The 20,119-nt window shown below is 39.3% G+C and overlaps 1 protein-coding gene across 7 annotated transcripts in view; it reads right to left on the bottom strand.

Moving 5' to 3' along the window:
- CCDC57 (coiled-coil domain containing 57) overlaps window positions 1-20,119 on the bottom strand; it is a 51,801-nt gene that overhangs the window by 3,638 nt on the left and 28,044 nt on the right. For all 7 annotated transcript variants that reach the window (XM_052807968.1, XM_052807965.1, XM_052807964.1 and 4 more), the window contains 6 exons: window positions 19,241-19,427; window positions 15,926-16,026; window positions 11,836-12,064; window positions 11,034-11,170; window positions 4,709-4,831; window positions 4,118-4,340 (listed from right to left, as the gene is read on the bottom strand). In XM_052807968.1, coding sequence (XP_052663928.1) covers window positions 4,118-4,340; window positions 4,709-4,831; window positions 11,034-11,170; window positions 11,836-12,064; window positions 15,926-16,026; window positions 19,241-19,427 — 1,000 coding nt within the window. The remainder of the gene's footprint in view (window positions 1-4,117; window positions 4,341-4,708; window positions 4,832-11,033; window positions 11,171-11,835; window positions 12,065-15,925; window positions 16,027-19,240; window positions 19,428-20,119) is intronic.

Genomic DNA, 20,119 nt, shown 5'->3' with positions numbered 1-20,119 from the left:
TGGAGTGGGGTTTCTCAAAAGGTATAGTGGGACCATCCACCGCAAGCAGAGCCCTCCTCTGGCATGGAAAATACAAAGTTTCATCTACCTCAAAAGTGTGTAAAACAAGTGACTAGTGGGGACATTCCAAGTGCAGATACAGCTTGCCTTACGCTCTTCTTCACTCTGCACTGACCCCAGCCTCTGTTGACCCAAGCTGATCAGGAGCTTTTCACATGGCACCACAAAGCACCCTTCACAGTATTGGCTTCACTCTAAATGCAGTCTTATAGTCAAGCTTTACTATGGGATGTTTGCCTGTCTTTCCAGAAAAACTAGTAAGTGTCTCAAATAGCAAGTAAAAACTTCATTAAGCTAAATTACTTGAAGAAAAATAAATTTCAATTTTCTATATGTTTTACAAGGCTTCCCCTCCTCCTGCCTAACATTTATTCTAAAATCGAAAAAGGCCCTATAGCCCACAGGTGAGTAGAGAAACCTTGCAGCATGTACAGAAGCTAATCACATGGCTGTATACACGTGTCATGATTTTCAGAGGAAAGCATACAACTCTTCTGACAAGAAACTTTCCTTTGAGGATGGCCTGTCATCAGCTTTCAAGACGCGTATGATACGGATCACCAACTGAAGTCTCCCACCTGCTCTCAACCTCTGGGATAGGGCATATAAAACGGAAAGAGAGAGAGAAGCATATTTCTTACTAGTACAGTCTACGTATGTAACGCTGACGCTTTTAATATCATTGTGGCCTGTATCTGTCTATCTCTGTAGCAGGATCTCTTTCTTTCAATAATACAGAACAATAAAAACACCTGAACAAGGAACCCATGTTCTTTCTAAACCCTTTCTTTCTACTTATCTGCAGAATTAACATACAAATTATTAAATCCATCTAATTCCTGCAGTACAAACTAAGAATCAGCAGGTAGAGTAAGGAGAGAGAAAATTAAAATATCTCATAGCCTTCTGACTTGGATGGAAGCTTCCACAAGTTCTGAATTTGATGGTGAAATGAACAAAGTGTATGACAGTCCACTTCAGTAATTCACTGTTAACATGTAGCCATAAATGCTCCTGAGTCACTGAATTGTGTCATATGCTGGAAATACAGCAAATTGCAGGTCTTACTTGACATGCCAACCATTTTAAGTCCCAATAGGTTGTTCTGTACATGAAAAAAAATGAAGGAAGCTGTTTAACAGGTTCAGAAAATCATTCTCACACTACGATTGTTTCTGTTTCACCAGAAATGCCCATAAACCACAGCTACTGCTGTGACAGATTTGTACAGAGTTGAACTTGTAAAAGAAATGTTTGAATAAGCAAACTTGCTTGCTTTGTTGCAAGTCATTTTTTGTTACTGAGCTTTCAAGTCTATATGCGCGTCACTTTTATCTGAAAGCCCAGTACCGAGTCACTCTGTCTTAATGACTGTTCTATCCCCTGTAACCACGTGTTTGATGAATGTATTAAATTCAAGTGAGTGGTTTTAAACAGGAAAGATTGAGTTAATTTTCCATAGCTCAGGCATGAAAAATAATGCAAGCTTCTGCTAAAAATCAGAAGCAGAACTCCTTGAAAATTTTGTATATTCTGCTCTGACGTGACATTCTTCCAAAAAAGAAAGATTTTGCTTTCACAATCTTGTTTTCTGAAATGCAGAATTCAGTATAGTAAAATTAAGGATACCATTTGGATGGTTTCCTGGAGGAGAAAGCTAAGCAACATAAAAGAGTTTTTAAAAGTCCTATTTTTGCAATGAAGTATTTCAGGGCCTGCATGTTTGAGTAAGAAGTTCTGCTCAGGTGTTCTTAGGGTAAATCTGGATGCAGAGATCAAATTAAGGTTGTTCTCAGGAAAATATCACCCCTTATTGATGTTTCACTTGTTTCATGTTGGCAGCATCATCTTTCCCTTTTGCTATTTTCTAGGTCCCCAAAAATCTACAGTAAGTTTTGCAATGGTGGCTGGAAATTTCTAGACATTAAGAAACTGATGTCCTTGTAAGGCTGCCAGTGGTGTTGCATCATGCATACAGGAGCATGAAACTGCATGGCACTATCAGTAATGTTTCAAAGACATCCTTTTGCTTATCCTGTCAATATAGGCCTGACCTGAAATACTCTTCCTATTTCAGTTCCAGCCCCACAAAAAAAGCACATGAATCATGACTGTCAGCACTATGTCCATTCCAGTCCTACAGGTCTGTCAGTGCACATTACTTTGTCCCTGCAATGCACTGCTGTTGTGAATAAATACACTTATAATCCATTCTTCATTTTGAAAGCCCTTTTAAATATTTTTTTCTTGTGTGCTACTGAAGATGGTTCATTGCACCTATACACTGGTTTAAAAATAGATATAATGTAGGTTGGAAAGGACCTCTGGGTGAAATGTCACAGTGCTTGTCACTCCCTGCTCAGAATGTATCTTGACACAACTTGTGTCCATTGCCTCTTTTCTTTTCACTGGGCACCTCTAAGAGTCTGGCTCTGTCTTCTCCAAAATCCCTTACTGGGTAGTTAAAAAGCAGCAATCAGACCACCTGTTGGCTTTCTTCTCCACACTGAACAACGCAGCTCTCTAAGCCTCTTCTCCTGTAACGTGTGCTCCAGCGCCCCAGCTGTCTTGGTGGCTCTCCATTGGACTCCCAGTTTGTCAATCCTCTGTACCAGAGGGTCCAAAACTGGACACTGTACTCTGGATGTGGCCTCACAAGTACCAAATAGAGGGGAACAAACCACTTCCCTTAACCCACTGGTTGCATTCTTGCTCCTGCAATCTGGTATGTGGTTAATGGCACATGAGCATCTATGTAATGGTAACAGGTCACTATTAATATAAAGCTCATTTGAAAAGGCTAAGTGGCTGCCATGTTACTCCACAGCTGCCATCAGATCATCAAATGATGATGATAAGAATAATAGTATCAAAAACAAAAAAGCAAACAATCCACACAAGCCCCACAACATTGTAAGAAATAATTTATTGAATGCTATGCCTCTTATTAAAATATAAAAATCACCTTTACTTGGAACATTCTGGAGAAATGTTTGTCTGTCTATTTATAAAGACCTTTAATAAAGAAGAGTCTACAATCCTACTGGGGAACATACTCCATTATTAGCCATCCTTAAAGTTTTTCCAGTATTATAATTTAAGGCCATTACTTTTTGTCCCATCCACAGCAGGTGTTAGAACAGTTTTCCAAAGTTTTGCCAATGAAGGATTACTTCATGAACAGGCCAACAGTGTGGGAGACATAACATTCATCTGCAATATACCGCTCAACATAATGGCTACCATTAAAAAGTTCCTTTACAATTTGCCTGTGAAGAGGCTACACTTCACTCCACATATCTTACAAATGGCGCTCCTGCTAAAATTTCCAAGAACATGGTGCTTTTTGTAGAAGTATAACATTGATTAACGTTCAGTCTATGACCTAGGCTTTACCTTCTCCTCTCATCCTAAACCTGATACTGTCTGACATGTAAGGTCAGGATGCTGTCTCACATATAAGAATTTGTGTCTGCTTTTATTTTTTTACGTTCCAACTTGTTGCACTGGATTATAAAATTCTAGTGGATAACAACACCTAGTTCACTGTGTGCCCACAGCATATACCACATTATGCCCATGATCTCACTTTTGGCCTTTAGGTCTTAGCACACTATGCTGTGTTGTAGCTATTGACCTGCCACAAAAATGATTAAGCAAGGATTTGCCAAATTACAATTTGATCTGTCATTTGGCAACACATGCAGTGTGCAATTCTCAGACAGACACTTTCATATCTGCCCCAGATAAGGTTTAGACTATGTCAAAACAAAAGGGTATTTGCATTTCCAGGAGTATCTAATAAAAGGGGAGAAGTATTTGCAACAATGGCATTAAAACCAGAGAGCTATATAGGCATTCCTCTTAATTCTTACTTCTGCTGGCAACAGTGAAATTCCCTTCAAGTAACTCATTAGATCTTTAGATTCTGATTACAGGACTGTAATAACAGTAGCAGTCATGTAAAAAATTTAGTGGAAGGGGGCAGAATCCACTACTGTACTTCCATTCTTCTAGAAGAGTCAAATACTGTGACTACTTTACAAAGCATGCTTACCTTGGTCAGTGTTCTTTTGAGGACTGAGAACAGAAGGGCTTGATCCCATTTCTAAAGTTTGCCAAATACCTTGGCAGAAATTATGTGCTCCAGATGAAGAAAGCTGGACTTGCTGGGCTTGACTAGGACTCTGCCCGAGTGGCTGACTCTGAACGATTTTTGAGGATGTATCTGCCTTTCGCTGCTCTGGCCCATGATTTTCAATAGAGAAATCTAGCTGAACCTGCTCAAATTCAAACACAATCTTACAGAGATACATATGTTTCACATCAAAGACATCTGAAAATTGGTTAAATCTCACAGGGGCATCTTGGTCTTGGAAAGATAGAGGGTTTCAGCAAGAGGCAAGACAAAAGAAAATTATTATTTTTAGTTTTGAAAGGTTGTATAAGGAGATTAATTACAACATCATGAAAGTGATTGAGAAACCCTAGCTTATTAAGTGTTAACAGACACTATTTTGTACGGGAACAATGCATAACTTAAAAAAATACCTATATTTTTAAGTCTTCCAGGAGATGACTGTTGAGCAACTGCAATTGAAAAATCCAGCTGAAGGCAAATTACATTGATGATAAAACTGCACTGTACCTCAGCGGATGGTAATTCTGTTTCTTCTCCACAGCTGCTTGGAGCTTCTTCTTCCTTTAAGCTAGGGCAGGCAATTAGAGAAGACATCCTTGAGGGATGGTGTTGCTTTGTATACTGCAGCTCCTAATATGAAATATTACATTAGCACAAATAATGCATGGTCTCTAAAAATAATACATTTATAGCTCAGTCTGCTGTTACACTGCTAGATTTAAAATAATCAGTTATAAATAATATTAAACAAAATTATGTTCCCTTCGGATCAACAGGGCCACACTACTCTCATAATAAACCTCTCACTAAATCTGTTCAGAATCTACATTTCCTGCTGCTGTTACTATCATCCTGCTTGTTACTCAAGTTTACATTGTCAGGGTCATTCTTCACTTTTGTCGTTTCCCATGATTAAATTACAGAAGAAAAACTCCCAAAGAAGTCCTAAAAACCCAAACAAAATAAAACAACCATGGAAAAGTAATTTGTCAGCAACGAAAAAAAACTAATTACCACACAAAGTTTCCCCAACTTTCAACACGTAGCAATTAAAGTGAGATTTGACAAAAAGCGGACTGCTTCAGCCCTGTCAAAGGAGATGAAAATAAACATCAAAGTCTTTTGTTGTATATTTAAGACTAAAGAAGCAAAACATGAGCCTATCATATAAAGTAACTGACACTGAAATTCCTGTAGGTATGATAGTAATATGTTCTCTCAGTTTTTGGTAAGGATGATGATCTTGAACACAGGAGCAAATGTAGTCTGACTAGTAAGAGTGATTACCTAGAAGAAAAACACCCAAACTAGAATAGCAGTGTTCGGAAGCTCAATCTGGAGCTCAGCTTCAACGCAGGAGCTGAAGCCTCAGCAGGTATGTTCTGGGTAAAGAGCTGCCTGGAATGAGACTACTGAAGATGAACAGCTTGGATATAAGAAGGGCTATCCTTCTTTCTAGTCTGGACAAATTCCAGCAGTAACAGAGATGATCCCAAAGGTTCCAGAGCTGGAAAGATCCTCAATGATAGCCACTTCAACCATGACCTCCAAGCAACCCATGAGCTGAAGAGGTTGGACTACTACCGCTGGAGTTTAGCACACCACCTGGAAACTCACAGTCAAATGCTACCTCTCCAAGGGCCACGGACACATTGTATTTTTTAAATCTATTTATTCTTACAAAAGCAAGAATAATCTTTCAAGATTTTAAAAAGAACATGGGAGACATGAGATGTCAGAAAAATAGCAAACACAGTATCTAGTTCATTAAAAATAAGGCAAGGGAACACTGGGATGGATGGGCAATGAATATTCATTGGTCTCAATTTAAGAGTCAGCTAAGTTCTAAGATGAGCTGTGAAAGAAAGAAAAATTTAAAAGGTGGAAAAGAAAAAAAAAAAAATTGTAAAAAATGTGGTTTTGAATTGTGGCAATTTTGCCCAGATCTGGAAATCGCTTTTACATGCATTTAGTATAAGCATTTAGCTAATCCTTTCCAGACCTCGATCCAAGCAGTGCACAGATGAAACAAGCAGTCTACAAAAGGTCTCCTCAAATGCTTTGCTGGACCCTAATGTCCTTTGTAAAAATTATTGCCCATGTTAGAGTTTAAGAGCTTAAGAAACAGTTCACTGAACTGAAAGTGGATGGCAAAGGATGGCAAGCTTGTGACTTTAAGCTAGTAAGATGTTCACAAGCATCCTGAACAAATTATATACCCACAAGCACGCTGAGGCATTCCACAGTAAGTTCACCTGTTGGCAGACCATTTTCCAGGCTTCCTGCACACTTTAACAGCTGCCTCACCTATTTCCTTCTGAAACCCCGCAAGAGGGAGATCAGAATCTTATGCTCAGTACTGTCATCTAGGACCAGAGCTGACCTTTTCACCTTGGACTTTTAAAAAAATTTTAAGATCTTCTGCTCCAGAAGTAGCCCCATACCACTATCCCATAAGATGTATCATTGACATGCCAGCAAGGCTATTTATTTAATGCTCCCCGATTCTTTTCTCTGAGGACCTTCCTCACGCTACAACAAGATGCTAATACTTCTTGTGACAGTGTTGCTGTGACAGGTCTTGATCAGGTCCTCAAGCTGTCAATGAAGAGTTGCAAAACAGTGCTGCATTCCCAGACCTGTTCACGCAGAGCTTGAATAATTTGAGCCTTCTCAGTCTCAGAACTCAGTTGGCTTTCACTATGGTATGTCCTAACTAGTATTTTTGATGCCCTCACTAATACTTTTGATGTCAAAAGAACTCAATTAGATAAATTTTGTGAAATATACCAGATTCTCCAGTTCACGTTACACTTATCTGACTGACCCGTTAGTTCTCAGTTTCTGTTATCTCAGACTATCTGCTATATCTAAGGAAGAATAAGTCTCCATTAGCTCTGTAAAGGTACACCAGATGGCATTCTCAGTTTATCACTGTCTGATGGATGGTTTACAATGTTTGCTCACATTGCAACCTTTAAAACTTCTTCATTGACTAATGAACAGTACAGAAGAACAGGGGCTTATTTTCACTCAAGCAATCTGTTCAAATTTGGTTCTAATTGACTCTAACAGCATAGCCTTTTGGACTTCAGGCAACCTTTCTCTATCAAACAGGAGCGCCCCTCCTGTTGGATATCTTCGGCTAGGAAGAAGCTAAGAGAAATTCAAGCACCTGTGATAGGACATCCAAGCACAGAGTTCTTCCCTGCCAGGTTCCCTTAGAACATATTCCAAAATATTGCCATAGATTCAATCTGCTAGATTCACCTTAGCCAAGAAACATATGTACCCATTTTCTTCCCCAAATATATGCCCTTCCCGGCTGAAATACTGCTGCATACTTTGGATGCTTGGAGAGCCTTTTCCTTTCATATTCAAATGTTTGAGCCCTCCAAACAAGTACTACCTGTTTTTACTACTATTCTTTATCCAAGAGAATAGCAATGTCCTGCAGAAGTTGGATAACTGTCTGCCTAAAGACCTGATAGCAGAAGACTGAACTCGACCCTGTCAACACTTGTTCTCAAATTTAATTGCTGGACAACTTTTTCCATTGTTTTCTTAAATCAACTGACCCAGAAGTTTTTGTAATTAGTCCAGCTAACATCCCTCATGGGTATAACTACAAGGCTAATCTGCAGCGCTGTTTTACTTCACAGGAAAAAAAAAATCTATTTTCGGCAGAACTAAATTGCAAATTGAAAGCATGTCATCCCCAGATATACAACTGGTTAAATTAGTGCCAGCTGAGTCACTTAACCTTCATTTACTTAATTTGTAGCACTTATTCTAAGCAACTACAGAGGTTAATATGTTTTTTTTTTCTAACATCATTCTTATATGTAAGAAAAATCAAATATTCATTACAATTTACTTCCACTGGCTCTTTTAAGAAACTCACCTTTGTCATTCAAACTGTCTGGTTGGATGGTTCAGACACTTTGTAATACATTTAGGCCAACCAGAAAACATCTGAAGAAAATAGTGATAACTTCAGGCTGAAAAAACCACAGGATGGCATGCTCAAAACGAATATGTGGTTATACTGTCCTATCTTTTTAGAATGTGTCTAGATGTAAAAATGTTTAAGATGATTTTAGAACGTGTTCAGATGGTAAAATTTTCAAGTAAATGACCGACATTTGTGATTTCTTAGTGCAATCTGACAACATGATAGAATTCTCTGCTGTGTAGTTTCATATTATCACAGAGATCTTAGTATGTAAAAGGAGAAACATTAAACTTCAATCTCCTACATATTCCTGAATGAACTTTAGTAATCCACAAAAAGGCTCTCAATCTGTTCTTGATTTCAGTTAAGAGAAATAAGAATGCATAAAGAGAGAATTAAAAATAGACAGGATCCTCCAGAGGAGATTAGCTTTAATTCAGTTGATTGTCCCCAAAGGCAGAGGAGATTGCAGTTTCAATCTAATAGGCTGGAAGCTGACTGCTTGGAAAGCAGCACAGCAGAAAAGAAACAGGAAACCTGGTGGACTACAAGTTGAACATGAGGGATGAATGCGTTCTTGAGGCCTTTGGCCGACAGCATCCTGGGTTGCATCAGGGAAAGCACTGCCAGCAGGTCAAGGAAGGTGATACCTCCCTCCACCAACCACTGGTGTAACCACATTTAAAGTATTGTGTCCACTTTGGGGCTCCCCAGTACAAGAAAGACATGGACATACTGGAGCAAGTCCAGCAAACAGCCACAAAGATGATCAACAAATTGGAGCATCTGACGTACGAGGAGAGGTTGGGGAAGCTGGCCCTCTTTAGCCTCCAGAAGAGATAGGTCAGGAGTGATCTTTTCAACATGTATAAGCACCTGATGGGGATGGTGGGAGGAGGTAAAGATCACTGAGCCACACTCTTCTCAGTGGTATACAGTGGAAGAATGAGAGGCCATGGGCAGAAAGTGAAGTACAGGACACTACACTCAAGCATAACGGGGACAGCGCCCTCCAAACCTCGACCTTCTTTACTGGGAGGGTAATCAAACACTGGAACAAGCTGCCCGGAGAGGTTCCCAGAGGAAGTATTTCCCCAACTGAACTTGGTTAATAATTCTACTGGAGTTTTATACCTCGGAGCAACCACCTAACCCTTTCTGAAAGAACACTGTTTACTGCCCTCAAAACTACAACGACAATCAGCTGCTCTGACTCAATCCTCACAGGAACAAATCTGCTGATCAATTAAGTAAAGTACACAGTGAAATCCTGACTATTGAAGTCACTGGGAGGTCTGCCACTAACTACTAGGGGAGCCAGGATTTATCCAATTGTCTCTCTAATGAAAGCTGCAATTTAACTATTAAAAGTTGCATTTTAATTACAAAAGATAAGAGACAGGTTAATTATATATCCTACTTTCATATATGAAAAATGTGCTATTACAATAATTTGGACAAGGGTGCTTTAGAATCCCACCACTGCGGACATTTGGTAGTATGCTCAATGATTAATCATTTTCAAGTTTATCTTAGAACACACTGCAAATCCTTCAAATGGCCTATCTTACTTATTTAAAACTAAGCTTTATGAAACTCATAATTCAGGATTGCATTTATGCTGAATTAACACAAGTGTTTCTGAATTCCTTGGATGAAAATCATGCTTAAAAAAGTTAATTCTGAAGTCCCAAATGTAAACCTTTAAGTAAATGGGGTAACATCTGGCTGGTGGCCAGTCACCAGTGGTGTTCCCCAGGGCTCCATTTTAGGGCCAGTTCTCTTCAATGTTTTTATCAATGACCTGGACACAGGAGTTGAGTGCACACACTAAGTAAGTTTGCCGATGGTGCTAAATTAGGAGGACTCGTTGATTCCCTTGAGGGTAGGGAGACCTTACAGAGAGATCTTGATAGAATGGAGCACTTGGCAATCACCAACCGTATGAAATTTAACAAGAGCAAATGTTGGATTCTGCACCTGGGACGGTGTAATCCTGCATGTCCATACAGACTGGGGGACAAGAGGCTGGAGTGCTGCCCTGCAGAAAGGGATCTGGGGGTTTTGGTTGATGGTAAGCTCAATATGAGTCAACAGTGTGCCCTTGCGGCCAAAAGGGCCAACTGTACCCTGGGGCACAGTATAGGTAACCACTTGAAAGGAGTGACTGTCCCGCTATACTCAGCACTTGTGTGGCCTCACCTTGACTAATGTTGGGCAGTTTTGGGCTCCACAATATGAGAAGGATATAGAAATATTAGAATGTGTCCAAAGGAGGGCAACAAAGATGGTGAAAGGACTAGAGGGCAAGACTTATGAGGAGCGGTTGAGGATACTTGGCTTGTTCAGCTTAGAAAAGAGGAGACTGAGGGATAACTTCATTGCTGTCTACAACTTCCTCACAAGGGGAGCAGAGAGGGAGGTGCTGATCTTTCTGGTGTGCGGTGATAGGATGCAAGGGAATGACTTAAAGCTGCATCAGGGGAAGTTCAGACTGGATATTAGGGGGAAGTTCAGACTGGATATTAGGAAGAAGTTCTTCCCCGAGAGGGTAGTCAAGCACTGGAACAAGCTCCCCAAGGAGTGGTCATGGCCCCAAGCCTGTTGGTGTTCAAGAAGCATTTGGACAATGCTCTTAGATACATGGTTTAACTTCTAGGTTGCCCTGTGTGGAGTCAGGACTCAGAGATCCTCATGGGTCCCTTCCAGCTCAGGATATTCCATGACTCTATGAAATCTTCCAAGGCACCAAAGGAAGACTTAAGCTAAAGTCAGTAGAAGACATTTAAATGCAGAATTTTATGGAAAGTTGTATTCATGGAATTAGAACTGGCTTAACTGCTCATTATCACTCGATTTCAGAGAGCATATCATTACCTGTGTTGTAAGCCTGTGCTGTAGATGCTTTAAAGCTGATAGCTGACACTGTGTTCTTTTGACAAGCTCTCTTGGAAAAAGACTACCAGAGGCAATACAAACTGTGCAGCCCTTAGAGCTAACAGGATGCCAAAGTCCTATAAAGGAGAGACAATACTGAGAAAGGCATTCTCTTTTGTTATTTTGTCATCAATTTTACATTCCCAGCAAGTGTTCATAGTAGATATAAATGAACCACAGAACACAGGCCTTCTCATTGCAGATGGATTCAGTGCGATGCGGAAACGGGCCTCATGTTTTTTCCCTTTGCTTCATTGCCAGAGCAATTGTTGCATGGAACTTAAATGTCTGCAGTGAAATCTTCCTACATGATATATACTCTTGATTCAAGCTTACTCTATAGTAAGCTTATTCTGCTTTCTCTTCCACTTTCATAATGCATTAGTTTTTATTCCAAGAGATAAACTACCTCTTTTTTGCTCTTAAAAGAAGTCTGAGTTCAACTTCCAGTTCCCACACTGACATCTAAGCACCAGGGAGTCCTTCATCTAAGATGTTAATCAACAGAAAGTTACTGCCTACAGACTCTCATTGTTCTACGTTAGCACCTCCTATCACAGGATAATCTTACTTGCAACAGTTAGCACTGCAGTCTCGCACAAACTATGCAGATCAAGAAACAGTCAGGTCCAGCACTTTGCTTTCATATTAAAGCCTAGCTCTCTCCAGCTCAAAGGATGAACTGATTCCCAAGTTTTATTCTAAATATTTAAGCTAGCACTCTTCCGTAGAATAAATTTACCTTCCTTTAATACCATTACAAGTTCTGCCCTGAGTCTGTTTCCCATTTCAATCAGCTGCTGCTTCTCTTGGCTCAGAATTGAGATTTTTCTTGCTGCTTCCTTCAGTTTATTTTGCATTCCTTGTAGAGTGCAGCTGACACCATACTGAAGACCGACACCAGGACCTACATCAGGTAACTCTTGTCCAAGATCCACCATCTTTTCTTCAAGAACTTTGGCTTTTGGCCCCTGAAAAAAACAGGTAGTGCTTATAATTAATATTTTGAAAATGTGCTCTGCGGGTTTAGAGATTTGTACCAATATGCATTAGAAGCCAGTTGAAGAAAAAGTGTAAAGTTGAAGTCTACAGCCTATTTTTGAGCGTCCATTTTCAAGATTTTGTTAGCAATATAGGGCAATTAAACTGTGGAGCAAAACACTGTAACAGCCTGGGACATTTCCACAAATATTGTTAATTGTAAGTGTAAATAATACACACAGGATAAATACCATAACTGTAAACTAGAGAGGAGTTAATTTTAAGATAAAATGTGGAAAAAACTGCTTTACAGCAGATAGCAAGCTACTACAAACCCTTCTTTGTGTAATCATTGCATGCATACACACATATGGGGTAGATATGACTTAAAACATTGTTTTAAAGAGAAAGGTTTCAGAGTGAAAAGTAAAGATTCTACAATTGGTTTTGTGTCTGCAAACCTAATTGAGTCCACTTTCACATATACATTATGATAAAGTATTTACCCAAAAGATCACATCCTTGTGTCTCAAGAGCTATATACCGCCCTCTTTCAGCCCCCTTACTACAGAGGAGACTTTTCAATATCCATTTAAATACTCATCGTTCACTGAACTAATCATCTCCCTATAGACTTTTTAAATACTACACAGTGCCACAAGTATCTAAATATGTCACATACATTAAAAGCGTTTTACAAAACTCTTGCTCATCTATATATTTACTCTTCTACATATAAACTAGTCAGAAGCGTACCACACTGTAATTGTGCAATCCCAATCAGTTTTCAACTAAATCACCCTGAACACTGTGATTCAAGAAGTACACATTGAAAGGTGTTATCCATACCAACAAAAAACCCCACCCACCATGGCCTTAGTGTGTCACACAACTCCCATTCTCTTATTTGTTTGTAGAGTTTTACCATAAAAGAGGAGGCCCTTGAGAACATACACGGAAAGCATACAGGTCCACAAACACTATAGGGGACAAAGGTGGAGAAGTTAGTGCAGGACTAGAATCTAAAAATATGAAGAAAGACACCAAAGTGAAAGAAAAAAAGGAACATCACTTTGGCGTACATATAGCAATTTATATCAAAGCAATTAATATAAGCAGCTGCAAATTATTACATTCTACCCTCATCATATGAACAGTGAACTTAACACTCCGAGGCTTAACATAAAGAGAGGTCAAGGTGATGACCAATTATGGTACCACTGGCTGTCACACTATGTACCACCTTCACTGTACCAAGAGGCAAAAGCACATCACATGGCTGGGACAGGAATACCAGTTGCTTAAACTTCTATTTTTCCTGAATTTTTCATTAAAACATTCAATAGCATTACACAGAAGATTTTTTTTTCAGGTGATAGATTGTAAGCTGTAGAGTTAGGAGTGGAACTCAGAAATCTTTTTACCTTTAGATCTATGTCCAGAGTAAAACTCTACAATACAAAAGAGAGAAAACATGGAAAAGATAGGTACTAAAAAAAGGTGGGATGAAAATCTCTCCTCAGAGCTGATACAAAGAGAAAAGAAAAAAAATATACATACACGCAAAAGTCTACACGCCTATTTTACTAGTTTCCACAATAAACTTTCCTCTTTTTCTTTAGCTACATTTTAGCTCTAGAGTCTATCATTTTGAGATTATGATCCCAGAACATCTGTTATATTACATGGAAAAAAAGAAAGCTCTCTGTATCGATGTCACATCTGCACCCTCATGTTCAGTTAACATTATAGCTCAACAAATGCTAAACACCCCAAGGTAGAAATGTTTTTGCCTGTAATTCATCGTGGCATTAAGTACATCCTTAGCATGCAATTAATAAATGTAAGAAGCACAGAGACAGTGTAGAAGAATGTTAAAAGATAAGCACTTCTAAAATCCAGTAAGGAATTCTAATGAAGTTTTGGCCATTGTTTCTAAGATATTCTCAGGACTGTTTCCAGTTGCCAGTCTATGCCTAAGAAGGCTTGTTATGCACTGAGGAAGAAGAAATAAAGCAGACAGCAGAAATAGACAGGAAATGATAGTTCAACATCAGTGAGGATAGCATTAACTACAATTCCAGCATTTTGTTCAAGTTTTGGCCTGCACATCTGCTATTTACTACGTGCCTATACATATAAAGCACAAGGAATTCAGCATTTCACACTGAAGATGCATATCACCGCCTGAAAAATGTTCTTGTTCTCATATCCAGCCCTGAGCATTCAATTATAGTTTAGCATCACGAAGCAAAGGATTAATCTCTGGCACAGAGAATGTTCAGTTCCTAGCTTACTGTCTCCAAGGCAAAGCCACTCTCTATTTTTCTTCTAAGGCTTTATCCCCACTTAAAGAAATGCAAAGAAAATGAGAATGCATCTTGGACAGTAGTTTGTAAAACATTTTCTGCAACAGAAAAGAATAGTTGGTATAAAATTCAGTTTTCACCTAATTCTGGAAGTGGCCAAAGAGAAAAATAAATCTGTGTTGTCTATACTGGGACACAATGATTTCCTAAATATAATTTGACAGTGGGAACAAACAAATCTCCTGCTATATTCAGCAAAAAGATACAACTAAGATTAAACATGATCTGCGCCTGGTGGGTTGTACATGTTTTCACACAAGGTTCCCAAGGATCCAAAGTTTTATTTGAACATTGATATTGTTTCAGTTCTTAAAGCTCGTAGCTTTTAATGTAATCAGCACCTCTCATCCTTATTTCTTACTTAGCTATTATTTCCATTTTCTTGAACTTAGACGGTTACTGGTGAGTCTTAACAGTAAGACTAAAGAATGAAACAGATATTGGTAGATTTTACAGTTTACTTGAAAATTAGAAAACCCTTGTTTTTCAATTGTATCTTAACCAATCTTACTTTGGACTCTGTTTACTACACCACCAAATCACTGGGACACAGGAAGGGGAGAACATACAGTGACTTACTCCTTACGTAGTATTAGATATTTGTCCCAGTTTTCAATTCCTTTATTATTTTTCCAAGAGATGCCTCTGTCACACTTTAATGCCGATATTGTTCCTAGCCTTTAAACTAATACAAAGGCAATGACATTTGTAAACCCCGGAACTGGTAAAACCACTCCCAGAGCTGGTGAGTTCTTCCTTCCAGGGTGGGGCGAGCTCCCAACTGATGCTGGCGCTCCGTTATTTCTCCCGGTCACTCCGTGGGGCACGCATGGGAGCCCACCGCGGCCGGACGTCCCGCTGCTGGGGCCCGGGGGCTGGCAAGCGGGTGGCCGCGGCCACTGCCCCTGCCGGTACAGCCTCCCCGTTTTGCAGCGCGGGCCCGGCGGGAGCCAGGAGGTTCTCCCAGGCAAAGGCGCTCTGCCCCGCTAACGGAGCACGCAACCCCATCTGCGTATCTACCTCCAACCACGGCTTCACAGGACCTTCTCGTCAGAGTCCAGTAGTGACACAATATCTACAGTTTCATCTCTACTCACCTTATTACAAGGCATCTTGAAAGATTTTCGGTATTTTAAAAAAAGGCTAAAATAGGGATTTACAATGGAAAACTCAAAGAGGTGATGCACGTAGTTTAAGAATTTGCAAGTGGAAAAAAAATATCAAGAAAGGCTTGAAAGATCAGGAATGACTTGTGCCAGGGAATGACTAGTCAAAATGTATTTCCTAGAAAGAATGAGCATAAACTGGGCTGAAAAAGTCATTGCAGGCTCTCATCTAACTTACACTCATTACTAACTGATCACATAAGTGTATATTGCTTCAGTTTTTAATATTTATTCAAACATAAAAAATATGTTATCTATTTAATTACACACACACATGTGCATACAGATATTTTAGGTAGTTTAAACCTCTTCATACCTCTTCTGTGTCTGGGTTTACTATACAATCCAAGTTAGTTGAGCTGACTTTGATATTGCTCAAAGTGGTTCCAGTTAAAATTTTGTTTGTGCACGATGAACCTAAAAGAGGAGTATAATATGAATGTATACGTATTTATACAGAGTTTAGGCTTTCATAGCATCAGCTGTTTCAGAACTTTCTCTAATGAATATCCACTTATACCACTTCAGTAGATATGTTGTAAACAGAGCTGAAGAAATATAAAAAACAGTAGTCTCACAATACGCAAACATCAGTCAGCTACAAAGTACAGAAGTGACTAGAGATGACACATTAGAAAGGTCAACTCGTGGGTAAGGAGCACAGGGAAGTTTTTATTTTTTCCAATACTGCATTATTTAATCATTCTTGGGAAACTGGCAATACTAAGTATAACAAGAATAATTAAGACACAGTAGCTTCTTTCAATCACAGTTGAAAAAAAATCACCGATAAATGAAAGTTAATCCCCAAAATTTCTTCTTTTAGTTCCAGTAAAAACATGAGTCTGAACATTTTGATGTATATGAACAACTGTCCTGGTTTTGGCTGGGATATAGTTAATTTTCTTTCTAGTAGCTGGTACAGTCTTATGTTTTGGATTTAGTACAACACTAATGTTGATAACACACTGCTGTTTTCAGTTGTTGCTAAGTAGTATTTATACCAAGTCAAGGATTTTTCAGCTTCTCATGCCCAGCCAGCGAGAAAGCTGGGGAGGCACAAGAAGTTGGGAGGGGACACAGCCGGGACAGCTGACCCAAACTGGCCAAAGGGATGTTCCACACCATATGACGTCATGCCTACTATATAAACTGGGGAGAGTTGGCCAGGGCGGACCGCTGCTTGGGAACTAACTGGGCATCGGTGGCTGAGTGGTGAGCAGTTGCATTGTGCAGCACTCGTTTTGTATATTCCAACTCTTTTATCATTATTATTATTATCTTCCTTTCTGTCCTATTAAGCTGTCTTTATCTCAACTCATGAGTTTTATTTTTTTTTCCCTGATTCTCTCCCCCATCCCACTGGGTGTCAGGGGAGTGAGCAAGCGGCTGCGTGGTGCTTAGTTGATGGCTGGGGTTAAACCACGACAAGTCAGGGGAAAGAACAGATGACTTTCTGGAAACAAGAAGTGCTCCTCCAAGTTACTCACCCACTGTCTTAACAATTTCAGATTTAACATTATAATCTCTTTTAGTGATTGAATATAATCTCCATACATTTCTTAAAGGGACACAAGAAATTATTTTAGTTGAATAAAGTATTTCAGCCATAAAAAAAACATATAATACATTTCTGAAAACTTACATTTATCAGCTGACAAGGATTATTGCTTTACTTGGACACTGCTAAATTCCAGCAGTGGTAAATCTTTTACATATCGGACTATAACATCTTCAAAAAACGGTAGACTAACTTTAGCTGCCTCTGACAAAAAAACTATGCTTGAATTCGTTTTTTAATTTAAAATTATCCGAGGTTTTGCTTTAATTGGTTATTAATGTCTCATTATTAACAACGCTAGAATACGCTTATATTTATTAAAAATGCCTGCACACTTAATTAGCTCGTGATTTCATGCTACTGTACAAATGACAGTTTAAAACTAATTCTGCAAACTGGTTACACAGAGATCCAGTCTCACTGCAAAATTAAGCATAACGACAGCAAAACAGATGGTACAATAAAATACCTTTCATCAAACCATTCTTATTTTTTCTGAAATACAGAAAACAATACATGGTGGCTCTGCAATCGTTTGAAGCAATTAGAAATAGAAATTAAATGTTTACATAGATGAGGCACAGAGATGTATAAAGCAGCTATCTACCTGCCCTTATATAACAAGTAAAAGGTGCTAAACACAGGGCTACTTATTCCACAGAAGTAAAAGATGTCCTTGAAAAAGTTATACCTTGCCTATTTTTTTTAAAACCCCAAACAAACCAGAGCTGTTTATTCCATTACCATGTTACAGTTCATTTCCTTTCCTCGTTTCTCCAGACCTTCAAAAGTCACAAGAATGTTTATGAAGAAAAAATCTAGTTTTGTTTCTAAACAGGCCTGCATGAGAGCCAATCAAAAGCAAACTTAACAAATTTTCAGAAATGTACTACAAAATGTATCTAGTTGTAATGGACATACCTTCTGCAGGTTTTGTTTTTTTTTAAATGCGATCAGCTTTGACTTTCCTATGAAGGATAATGACAAAAAAAAGAAATGAAACTGTAAGACATGATATACTGAAATGTTTCTAAGAGACGCTAAAAATCCCCCAACTAATGTGTGACGATACCTGGTAAAGGAATGCATTTGAAAGTGTTACATATTTCTAACATCGAAATGCTTTTAAATTTTTAGCTTCCTGACAAAGCCACCACAAAGGCCACCCAGTAAACATACTAACAAAGAAGAGTATCTCCTTAACACTCAGCTGTAGTAGGCAGGACAAAGAAAGCTTGATGGGTACAGGACAAACGAACTGTGATAAGGAAAACAGGAGTCAGAAACAACTATACCTGGAACTGATGTCCTATGACCACTTACATATCTACACTAAAAAGGTATAAAAAGTAACTCACTACCTACCCAAAATGAGCCTCTCTGCAAGACCCCCTCTGCAAGAGCTTCCCTGCATGCGATCTCCTGGACAGACCAGACCCTCACTGGGGACTCCTGGCTGACTCTGCACTCAGGGATGTGGGTCATCTTTGAAGTGAGACTTTTTTTTTTTTTCATTGTCAATTAGCCCCACTTCTGGGAGTGGCTTAGCGAGCGTTATACCAGTGACACCTCACATAATACATTTATAGACACGTGCACAGGTAAAGGTTTGTAAGACAGACATGGACCTGTTAAAGCAGGGGCCCATGAAAAGGAGCAGAGGGCTAGAATACCTCTCCTATGAAGAAATTTTTTACAATGAGGGTGGTGAGACACTGCAACAGGTTGCCCAGGGAAGTTGTGGATGCCCCATCATTGGAAATGTTCAAGGTCAGGCTGGACAGGGCTTTGAGCAATCTGGGCTAGTGAAAGATGTCCCTGCCTATGGCAGGGGGGTTGGACTAGGTAATCTTTAAAGGTAATAATATTTGTAATAAAGGTAATAAATAATACTTGTAATAAATAAATTCTCAGAATCTCAGACCTCTGTGTGCTTGTGTATTGTGCAATCCTGAGAACTCCACGGTCGTGATCTTTACACACCCATGAGTTGGGCAGCCCTCATAGGTTGTGATCGTGACTGCTACACTTCCTTAACTGAATTTAGAGTTCTGCGGTAAGAGTTGTCACCTTGCTCTGCAAGCTGTCTGTTTTCTGTCAGAGGAAGAGAGGACAAGATCTGCTCATCAAGACTCTCCATTTCTTTCCTCATTTGTGCAATAGCAGCCCGAAGGTTGGCATTCTGCTCCTGCAGCTTTTTTATTTCCAAGGTAGGAATATCTTTGCTCAGAGAACTTTTATCATCACACTGAAATATCTGTAAAATGAAAGTACAACACAATAACAACCCTTTATTAATGAGCAACACATATTCTCTCCACAACACCACACACAGAGATCCTAGTACTTTCAATCCATGAACAGACTTGGGAGAAAAGAACCATTGGAAGAAAAGAGATCTGGTTATTCCGGGGATTTACCAGGGGAAAATGGTGCTATGATGAGAACCTGAGATGGGAAAGGAGGCACAGATGGGGAGGAGGATGGCCACAGAGATGGCTCTGTCTTATCACTGTTGTTCTTTGAAGTGTGCTCTCTCTCTCTCTTTCATGCATGGGTAACCCGTCTCCTTTAAAGAACTTACTGGCTCAGCAGCAGTCCCCTTTCTGACCTGCCAAATTCTTGAAAGTGTCATTGGAGATCATTTATTCACAAGAACATAAAGAGGCTGGACATCCTTTGCTAAACTGGAAAAGGAGAAGGAGTGTATGGAGTACATCTAGACAACCTGGACAATGGACAACATCTAGAAAACCTCTAAGCACTTCAACTGTAAAATAAGTAGTAATGTCTGCTTTTCATGCATTAGTTACAGATAACCTAACAGTGAACAATGTAGAAGGAACATTTGTCAGATAGTGATTGAAGCTCTGCCTTCACAAATGCCTTGAAGCCTGACTTTTGGAATTATACTTGGTGGAAGTATGAAGTGATGACCAAACGTCATTC

Source organism: Harpia harpyja, chromosome 14, assembly GCF_026419915.1.
Source record: "Harpia harpyja isolate bHarHar1 chromosome 14, bHarHar1 primary haplotype, whole genome shotgun sequence".
In the NCBI taxonomy this organism is placed as follows: Eukaryota; Metazoa; Chordata; class Aves; order Accipitriformes; family Accipitridae; genus Harpia; species Harpia harpyja.
Note: the sequence above shows the minus strand (reverse complement) of the source record. Positions and strands in the feature narration are given on the sequence as shown.